Source organism: Mya arenaria, chromosome 14 (genome assembly GCF_026914265.1).
Source record: "Mya arenaria isolate MELC-2E11 chromosome 14, ASM2691426v1".
In the NCBI taxonomy this organism is placed as follows: domain Eukaryota; kingdom Metazoa; phylum Mollusca; class Bivalvia; order Myida; family Myidae; genus Mya; species Mya arenaria.
In genome coordinates this window covers 5,665,558-5,676,631 of record NC_069135.1, presented here as the reverse complement: position 1 = coordinate 5,676,631, position 11,074 = coordinate 5,665,558, and the positions used below count along the sequence as shown (strand labels likewise).

At 37.3% G+C, this 11,074-nt stretch overlaps 1 protein-coding gene across 1 annotated transcript; it reads right to left on the bottom strand.

The window, feature by feature from the left end:
• Positions 1-1,594: 1,594 nt before the first annotated feature.
• LOC128216694 (polyubiquitin-C) lies at positions 1,595-5,196 on the bottom strand. The gene is made up of 5 exons (XM_052923338.1): positions 5,084-5,196; positions 4,203-4,660; positions 3,731-3,958; positions 3,234-3,461; positions 1,595-2,983 (listed from the first exon to the last, which is right to left on the bottom strand). Exons 2-5 carry the CDS (start codon positions 4,654-4,656, stop codon positions 1,836-1,838), a joined length of 2,058 nt encoding a protein of 685 aa, XP_052779298.1. The 5' UTR covers positions 4,657-4,660; positions 5,084-5,196; the 3' UTR covers positions 1,595-1,835.
• Positions 5,197-11,074: the final 5,878 nt, after the last annotated feature.

Genomic DNA, 11,074 nt, shown 5'->3' with positions numbered 1-11,074 from the left:
TATCTAAAGTACCTTACACCACATTGTTTTTGATTTGGTATATATATATCAAATTGTGTACTATTCTCTTTAAAGGGGGTTGAGCTTTATTTGAGTAAGTCGAGATAAACTAATAAAACAACAAGAGCTCTCTTAAGACAGCGCGCTCGACTACGCCTCATTGTCTTAAAAGTGAAAACAATGATGTTATATGTTCCAGTCAAAAGCAATAAAAAAATCCCATGAAAGGTCTTCATAAACTCTTCCTCTATACCAAGTCTGGTCACTATATGTCAAACCTAGCTAAAATTATTTGATACATAAGGTGACTTTGACGCTGCTCTCCCACCAGCCTGTCCGAACAATGACGCAACTCATTCTAATAGTTTCCCTTTGTGAAAATCTGGTTAAGAAGGTAAAAATGCGCCTGTCAAAAAAAAATTTTAAAAAAAAATCACTCAAGGGCCATAATTTGTATTTGGGGTTAAAATTGCCTCCAACTTTAACTTGCCCTAGAACTTGAACCTTAGTCAATCAGGGGCCAAAACTTGTATAAAGGATAATATGGAATTGTGTAACCTCCTTGTGTGATGATTCCAAACAACTGTGTAAAGTATTAAGCCGATTAAATGAAGGATAAACAAGTTATTAATAAATATCCCAACCTACCCTTTAACTTTAAACCAAGTCTCTATAGTCAATCAGGGCCATACTTTGTATTAAGCATAATATGGAGTTATCTTACCTCATTATTTGATGGCCCTCAACAACTGTGTGAAGGATTAAGTGAATTGAATAAAGGGTATTGGAGTTGTAAGCATACAACCAACCTTGACCTAAAACATTAACCTGCCCTAAAACTTTAACCCAATTTTCTAAGTCAATCAGGAGCCATAATTAGTATTAAGGTTTAATGGAGTTATGTAACCTCATTGTGTGGTGGTCCTGAACAAATGTGTGAAGTATCAAGTCCGTTGAATGTAGGAAGTTTTTAATAAATATCCCAACCTTCCGAAGTGTGTGAAGAAATAAGTGAATTGAATGAAGGGTATTGAGTTACAAGTGAAAATCTCAACATGCCCTTAAACCAGATGCCAACACTAAGGCTAGTTGTAAAGCCCTCCTTATTTTTTGAATAGTTGAGCTAAAAAGTAGTTTTTTCTAACTTGACCTAAATATCAGATGTAACCATTGGATAACTTGATTTTAACTGAACACAAAATGCAGTCTAAAACACTGCTTCTAGACTTTGACCAGAGAGCCAATACCCACATTTACAATAGTCTTGACCAACATGCCAACAAATATTCTAATAACCAAGTTTCATGGTATCCACTATGGCCATTTGAAATCAGACAATAGAACTGAACATATCAGACTGTTTTTCATTATGATTTCCATTTACTATTCGAGACGAGTCAACCAAAACCCTGAACCAGTAACAAGATGGTGCAAGTTTGATCTCACTTTTAGGCTTTCATGTGGAACCCTGACAATAAACAAGCATTAGCATCTGTGCCACATACAAATCTTTGTACTTGTCCTAATAGTTCAAGCCCCAGTCTGGCTGCCCCAGTTTTCTCACTCTAATTTAAAAATAAAATAAAACAAAACAAAAATTTCAAATGTTTAATTTCGAAGATGTTACACTTTTGCCAAATAATAAAACATTTAACGCCAACTTGTGAAGAACAGAGTTTAACATACATTGTTTTCTTCAGTTTTATACATTTCTTTTTTCTTTCAATTTTTAAAAAAATTATATCAAATAAAAATCAAAAATATTTAAGTTGAATTGTTAAGTTGCTGGGAATTGACATAGTCTCAAGTTTGAAGTGCATTTGACTGCTTGACATTTACTGCCCACCCCTAAGACGGAGCACAAGATGAAGTGTTGACTCTTTCTGGATGTTGTAGTCCGACAGAGTGCGGCCATCTTCCAGCTGCTTGCCAGCAAAGATCAGCCTCTGCTGGTCTGGGGGAATTCCCTCCTTGTCCTGGATCTTGGCCTTCACATTCTCGATGGAGTCGGAGGCCTCAACCTCAAGCGTGATGGTCTTGCCAGTCAGGGTCTTCACGAAGATCTGCATACCTCCCCGGAGACGGAGCACAAGATGGAGTGTTGACTCTTTCTGGATGTTGTAGTCCGACAGAGTGCGGCCATCTTCCAGCTGCTTGCCAGCAAAGATCAGTCTCTGCTGGTCTGGGGGAATTCCCTCCTTGTCCTGGATCTTGGCCTTCACATTCTCGATAGAGTCGGAGGCCTCAACCTCTAGCGTGATGGTCTTGCCGGTCAGGGTCTTTACAAAGATCTGCATACCTCCTCGGAGACGGAGCACAAGATGAAGCGTGGACTCTTTCTGGATGTTGTAGTCCGACAGAGTGCGGCCATCTTCCAGCTGCTTGCCAGCAAAGATCAGCCTCTGCTGGTCTGGGGGAATTCCCTCCTTGTCCTGGATCTTGGCCTTCACATTCTCGATGGAGTCAGAGGCCTCAACCTCAAGCGTGATGGTCTTGCCAGTCAGGGTCTTCACAAAGATCTGCATACCTCCTCGGAGACGGAGCACAAGATGGAGGGTGGACTCTTTCTGGATGTTGTAGTCTGACAGAGTGCGGCCATCTTCCAGCTGCTTTCCTGCAAAGATCAGCCTCTGCTGGTCTGGGGGAATTCCTTCCTTGTCCTGGATCTTGGCCTTCACGTTCTCAATAGAGTCAGAGGCCTCAACCTCAAGTGTGATGGTCTTGCCAGTCAGGGTTTTCACAAAGATCTGCATACCACCTCGGAGACGGAGTACAAGATGGAGTGTCGACTCTTTCTGGATGTTGTAGTCTGACAAAGTGCGGCCATCTTCAAGCTGCTTGCCAGCAAAGATCAGCCTCTGCTGGTCTGGGGGAATTCCCTCCTTGTCCTGGATCTTGGCCTTCACATTCTCGATAGAGTCCGAGGCCTCAACCTCAAGTGTGATGGTCTTGCCAGTCAGGGTCTTTACGAAAATTTGCATACCTAGAAGCAAAAAAATGAGCTTAATGGCAAGATCTATTAAACTAAATAACTGTTGCAATAAAGTATCAAAACTAAGTATTTTAAGAAATCTTTCTTCAGTGTATGCTTTTAACTGCAGTGTATGCTGATAAAATTTCATGCATGCAGTTAATTCTCAAGGAAAAATCATGATTTCATAGATCATTTCAAGACATATTGTCTGGGAAGTCACAGCATGAGAATAACAAGACAAAATGCTTTATCTCCATACCTCCTCGGAGACGGAGCACAAGATGGAGTGTCGACTCTTTCTGGATGTTGTAGTCTGACAGGGTGCGGCCATCTTCCAGCTGCTTGCCAGCAAAGATCAGCCTCTGCTGGTCTGGGGGAATTCCCTCCTTGTCCTGGATCTTGGCCTTCACATTCTCGATGGAGTCGGAGGCCTCAACCTCAAGTGTGATGGTCTTGCCAGTCAGGGTCTTCACGAAGATCTGCATGCCTGCAGGAATTAAAATAAGCTGTATATTTCAACTGAACGGTCTCAACCAGTCTTCCGTGAAATAGTCTTCATTTAAATTTAATAATTATAAATCAAACAGTGTTACTGTCATGAGTGTTGATTAGTCAAGTCAACTTGTATTAAACTCGAGGCCAGTGCATGTTTCAGCAATAAAAGCGAAATTTGACTATTGAAACAAAACTTAATGAACAATTCTCGCTTAGTTTAGATAAACCATAGAGATTTACACGAGTGTTTGTATAACATACCTCCTCGGAGTCGGAGCACAAGATGGAGGGTGGACTCTTTCTGGATGTTGTAGTCTGACAGAGTACGGCCATCTTCCAGCTGCTTGCCAGCAAAGATCAGTCTCTGCTGGTCTGGGGGAATTCCCTCCTTGTCCTGGATCTTGGCCTTCACGTTCTCAATGGAGTCAGAGGGCTCAACTTCAAGTGTGATTGTCTTTCCAGTCAATGTCTTCACAAAGATTTGCATTCCTAGAAGAAAAATTGTAATGACATGGTTTATAAAACCTGTTGTTTTTTCATAGTTTAATAATGACACAAAAATTGAAACCAGGCTAACAATGAATAAGAGTTAACTTCAATGTGATATAAAATTAAGTTTAGTATAGCATTTTGCCTTTAAAATTGTATCAAGCCAAACTTTTGCTGATTTTGATTTTTTCTTTTCAATCAGGTTCATTTAGTAGAAACCAAAATAAAAGCTTTACAAGCATACCTCCTCGGAGACGGAGCACAAGATGGAGTGTCGACTCTTTCTGGATGTTGTAGTCTGACAGAGTGCGGCCATCTTCCAGCTGCTTTCCTGCAAAAATCAGCCTCTGCTGGTCTGGGGGAATTCCTTCCTTGTCCTGGATCTTGGCCTTCACGTTCTCGATGGAGTCGGAGGCCTCAACCTCAAGCGTGATGGTTTTGCCAGTCAGGGTCTTTACGAAGATCTGCATACCTCCTCGGAGACGGAGCACAAGATGGAGTGTAGACTCTTTCTGGATGTTGTAGTCCGACAGAGTGCGGCCATCTTCAAGCTGCTTGCCAGCAAAGATCAGCCTCTGCTGGTCTGGGGGAATTCCTTCCTTGTCTTGGATCTTGGCCTTCACATTCTCGATAGAGTCAGAGGCCTCAACCTCAAGTGTGATGGTCTTGCCAGTCAGGGTCTTCACAAAGATCTGCATGATGCTGTTAAAAATAAATTGTGTTTACAAACTGCGACTTCCCCGACAAAGAAATTAAACATACTAGTTTTTACTTACTGCGCATTCTCATAATAATTATCCGATTGTCCGCCATCTTGAAAATTTAACCTTTCGTCATCCAGTAAATGAAAAAATAACAATATTTAAAGATAACGAGTGCGACTTTACAATTAAAATATCATTGAAAGAAGAAGTAATTTTCAATTGATAACAAGATGTATTTTTTTCATGAAATTCCAACAATAGCCACATCACTTTCGATTTTCGTCGATCCACCAAGCGGTCATTAATCGTGAACCATTTTCTCCATATAACCAGAAGTTGAATGAAATATATCACTATTTTCTTTACATTTAAATACACATAGATGATATCTATACATTTAAACCAAAAAAATATCTCTTACCTTTGTTAAAAATGTTATAATATACAAATACTTTTCAATCGTAATATTTTCGTCGCTTTTGTCTTCTGTTCTTGTTGCGCGGAAGTCAAATGTAGTATATATACCTGTTTGTCACATGACAAGACCTTGCTTAGTCATTGGTAGATTCTAGAAATGACGTCATGCTTAATATAGTCTGGGAAGGCCAAGCATTCTTTTTCGGCGGTTACAGCCTTAGGTGTAAAAGATTAAAATGTGTGAATATGTCAATACATTTGATCATGCACAGACACATTTTAATCAGCTGTTTTTAAAGAAGTGATTTACTTCAAGTGACATGTGTCAACAGGTTACTTTTTGCATCTTTTTTAATAGCCTTTGTTTAAAAGATGTTGTATGAAATATGACACCAATTTAAGCACGGTGTCAGGGACTGAATTTATTCAAGTAAAATAAAAAAAAGAATCGCTTCGTTTGAGCGCTCGCCGAATGGGCAAGGCCCGAATAAGCTTACACACCCACCCATGAGCGTGTCCTCATAGTTCATGGGCACGGTGGAGAACCCACGTGACTTATTTGGTAAAGTGCACGGCAACAAATGTCAACAAGTCTCGATTCAGGTACGGTTTTTAAAGATAACTTTCTTAATATTTGGAGAATTTTTGTGAAATAAAGACCATAAACCCCGCATTTAAGAGCTCCATCCACGGTAATAAAGAACGTTCTCTAATATCCGAAAGTTTTCCTGAAAATCTTGACCAACTGATTTCTCAGAGTTGAAATCTAAGGCAAAGTACACGGCTTTTGACAAATCTATCGGTTTACCTCATGTAAGCCGTAAATAATTCATACCAAAATCTTATTTTAAAAAGTTTTATGTATTTTATAGTTTTCAGCGTGTATTGTTTAACTTCTAGTTATTTCAAAGGTAAAAATGAACTAAAACCAAATTGATAAAGTACACGGACATTTTAGGATGATAAAGTACACGGTCATTTTAGTTTATGTTTGAAAGTAGAGCGCGGTTTACAAACTAATCGTTATATAAGCATTTTCTATCCGTGAAGTCAGAATGTATAGTGTTTAGTTTCTATCTATGTTGTAACAATAAATTTTGCATTATAACGCACACCTAAATAACTAAATATTTAGCAATCATATTTAATGAGGAGTTGAAAGATAGTCTATGAAATAATTTAAGAGAAAGTCTGCCATTATAAGTTCGATTACTTTTAAATATGATCAATACAGAATCATACATACATTTCTTCAAAAATCAGATAGTTTTACTTATAAATTACAATCTGGACTGACGGCGAATAAAACATCTCTGTAGTTAGCGGCCCGTTTGTGGTGATTATAAATTTTATGAATGTTCCTATTTTGATATGTTTTGTACATCACAATTAGTTTATATATATTTCCACGTTTAAAGCATATTGTTCATACCTTTCAGGTAACGCTGAATCTTTTATTTGGTTCAGTCTGAACAAATATTATCTGATCTATATCAGTAAAACTGCGGTCGTTCGAACAATACAGACAGGAACTCATTGTAAAGATGGAGGCTCAGAGTTAGACGGGAAACAGCAAGGAGGAATGAGAGCACACTATATTACCAACTTACAGGCTAGGACTAAGACTTGAACATCTAGATAAGAGCTGAGCATGGAACATTAAAATGTTCCAGACTAAAGGCTGAAATGTGATTACAAAATAATTGTGTTTCAAAGCTTGCTGAATTATATAAGATACATGCAGTTAAGAGTTTACAGGAAATAAATGGGAAAATGACAACAATGCATATCTAAACCTTGTGAAAATGTTTTATGCTCAATCCGTTTTCATACCATTTTTACACTGCATTTTTTTCAGTACTGTTAGACAAACGAACATTTTGAAAGAGCACCATTTGGTAACAGTACGTTTTGCTATTTATCTTAATAAAATGTTAAACTCATGAAAACGTTATTTTAACTCGGCAACATACTTGAATGCACTTCTAACTAGACCATTGTAATCTTTCATTGTGTCATGATTAGGTGTGTTTCGCCTTAAATTGCCTGCTGAGTCCAGATTTGAACTTGAATGCTGAGCGACACTGTAGACATTTGTGACGTGTCATACCCCTGTGTCTAGTAGAAATCTGGTCACTGAGATTGGTCGTGTCACCCAATTTGAACCCACACACACCACAGGTTAGCTTCAATTGGCCGCTTTCGCGTCTTTCGTGTATCTTCAAGTCTTGCAAAGGCAGTTTTGCCACACTGTTTGCAAACGTGCAACTTTGTCTCGCCGTGATTGCTGCACCTATAAAAACAAGACATGTACTGTCACAAGTTAGCGAGAATTGCTGGCAATGTCAGTACTTGAATATAATTTATAAAAAAACACTATATTACTGCCACGCAGTGAGTGTTTGATCGTGTAATCAGCACCATAAAACTGAACGACCCTGTCCACTGAAACATGGACCACATTATTACCCGGTATGTGAAAAACGCCACCCCTAAAAAAAAATGAAAACACAGTCAGACGACGGCAAATCTTAACCTCTACACGAGGGGAGTCGTAATAAAAGTATAACTGTTAGTATATTCTTATTTCTCGGCGAAAAAATAAAGCTAAAAACTAACCTGTGTCTGTGTAAACACTTTCCCGCAAAAACGATGGCAATCGACCAGAATGCCTTCTATCGTGGTATACTAGATGTTTGTTTTGTTTTTATTTTGAAATGCCATTCCGCATTCTTTGCATAAAGTCGGAGTCTTCATATTCTGAAATGAAACAAATATCACAAAATTACAAGTCTTTCAAATCAGCTAGCAATCGAAGACATTAGAAGTTCAAAAACACTCAGGGCTTTTTCTATAGTACCCACGGGTCCGACTATCGGACCCATTCCCAAAGCAAAATATAAGATATTTTTCCCAAACTTCAGAAAAAAATCCCAATCAAAAAAAAATATTTTTTTTTTTTTTTTTTTTTTTAGAAATTCTTTTTACCTGTACTGGTTCATTTACAACATCCTAATAAATTATGTGATGTGAAGTTTTTTTGGTAATTGAACTCAGAAATCATTGATTTTCATCACATTCAGAGATATGAAATATTATCTGTCATGATTTATTGCAATAGATATTTACACCCAAAGGATTGATATTTCAGCCATTGTGGGTCTTTTAAAGGGATAATAAACTTAAATATTAAATCATTTCCTTATTCACAGGCGACTAGGCAGCTTTTTCTTTTCACTGTAAAATTTCCCAATTTCCGCATTTTCACGACGCAAAATTTCCCAAAATGTCTAAGGTCTTTTTCCCAAAATGGGCAGAAAAAGCGCTGACACTTTTCTTTCTCAAAATTGACAAAATGAAGAGTTATTAAGCAGTTATGTGTTACTGTTTACCATGTATAATGAATACAAACACGTTTTACATATACGATACGAAAAAGAAATGGAACACCTTTACAAAAACTTCAAGCCCTTTATATGTCAATTGCGAATATATTGTTAAAATACGGGACTGAATTTTAGTGTGATAACACATGTTTCCATGATTCATGAAAATGAGCCCATCATTTAGGCGACTCTGTCGGTCTAACTGTTAAAATGCGTCCATTCTTCCCTTGCCATTCCATTACAATGCGTCTTTTCAAACATGGAGCAATGTTCAATAATGAATTTGAAGAATAGAAATAATAAATATATTTATAATAACTCGTTTTAGCACCAGTCAGTGAAATAATGAGTATATACACTGAAGGTTGTAAACGACCGTGTACTTTATCAAACCTAAAATGTCCGTGTACTTTATCATTTGGTGTTAGTTCATTTTCGCCTTTGAAATAATTATAAGAAGTTCCACAATACACGCTGAAAAATTTAAAATACATAAAATTTGCTTAAAATAAGATTTTTGTATGAATTATTTACGGATAGCATGAAGTAAACCGATAGATTTGACAAAAGCCGTGTACTTTGCCATAGATTTCAACTCTGAGAAATCAGTTGGTCAAGATTTTCAGGAAAACTTTCGGATATTAGAGAACGTTCTTTATTACCGTGGATGGAGCTCTTAAATGCGGGGGTTATGGTCTTTATTTCACAAAAATTCTCCAAACATTAAGAAAGTTATCTTTAAAAACCTTACCTGAATCGAGACTTGTTGACATTTGTTGCCGTGCACTTTACCAAATAAGTCACGTGGGTTCTCCACCGTGAAGGTCGAAAGCACGCAGACATCTACATGTACGCCATTGTCATGCGGACCAACCTACTTGAAAAGAACTTGGGTCTTTGACCTTTTGAACATCTCATATTCAATTGGTATTGTGAATTCAAGCTAAAACATTGAATCCATTTTCACAAGCGTTACTAATATTGCATTTAAATAACTTCATTAGCAACAGAACTCTCTTTGGAACAAGCATTTAGCTCACATTTCACTATTCCATTATTTGTTTTCGATCATGGCGGCCTGACCCTACAAGACTTGATCGCTGAGCCATTCATTATACCTTAGCTGACCCTTAATTACCGTCGTTGGTAAAATGATGAAAACTTAGAAGTTTAATTTTTGTGTTTCGGTGAGGTGAAAACGTGTTAAATTGTTTGTGTCTTTTTAAAAAAAAAAATATGAAGGCTGGCAGTAAGGAGGAACATAGACGATAGTAAGCCCTTTTATACCGTAAGATCCGGAAAGAATTCTGACATGTTATACTACATTTTCGGACTGGAAATAGCACGATACTTCGAACTAGTATATATATATATATAGTATATATATATATATCACCAAACTGATCTATGTCTTCCTGTATGAAATTGTTCGCAACTATAGGCTGTCATATATAGTCACATGACGCCACTGGTTTACAGTGTTACATATTACCGTCACATATTATATTTTATTGTATACCCATCATAAATCACCACGCATTTATATACATATCGCAAAATACGGTATTCCGTATTTCGCTCCAGCGTACACTACGGCCATGTTCCCCTCGCTAACGTCACATCATTCAACGTATTGATGTGCGGTTTTAAAATGACGTCATTAAACAAGATTGTGCGTGATTTAAATGGCATTTATTATTTAAGTGATTTCTATAGTTAGTCTTGCATTTTGATCCGGAATGTCGTATCCGACTAAACTGTAAAGTGTATTTTTGCGCTCGCGTAAATACATGCATGTAGAAAGACCCCAATATATTTAATCCACACAATCTTATTTACACGTAACCCCAAACAAACATTTTATTGTATTGGCCTTACACTCATAAAGTAAATAAACCATAGGTATCCCGGACACAAACTAGAACGATGACGGTCATGTTTCAGTACTATTTATATATCTAGTATATCATAACTTTCATAATGGACAAGGGCTGTACGTATTGCAAAACCGTTTAATTTTATATAAACACTGATATCACATCACAAACCGTGATAATGTATGACTCTTTCATGTACTTAATTAAAGCTGCACTCTCTTGGTATCAATGCCTTCAATTCACGTTCATGAACGTCAGGTTATTAAAAATATAACTGATCTCAACCACGGACCTATAAACCATTTATAAACCGGTTTATAGGTCCGTGTCTCAACTGCCGAAAATTTCATTTTTTCTTAAAGCGTTTGTGAAGCTTTTAGCTTAAAACATCAGTTTTCGAACGTAAATAGGAAAAACTTCGATCTGATCTTTTGTCAGCAGTCTTGTTTCACTGCCACGTTTCCAGACATTTACGCAACAGTTGGTTTATTCCAAGACAAACAATATAAAGTGCCCACAACAGTTAACGTACGAGAGTGCAGCGTTAATTACTGAAGTCGACTGCATAATTGTGTAAGAATTAATTATCAGGTCACTGAGGTTTAAATATCTTTTAAAAGGAGTCATATTGTGGTTAAAGACGACTCTCCTCTAAATGGCACCAGTCAAGCCCCGTGGACAAAACTTGGTATATATAAGCTTAAGCTTACGTCAATGTTTAAAGCCCTATTA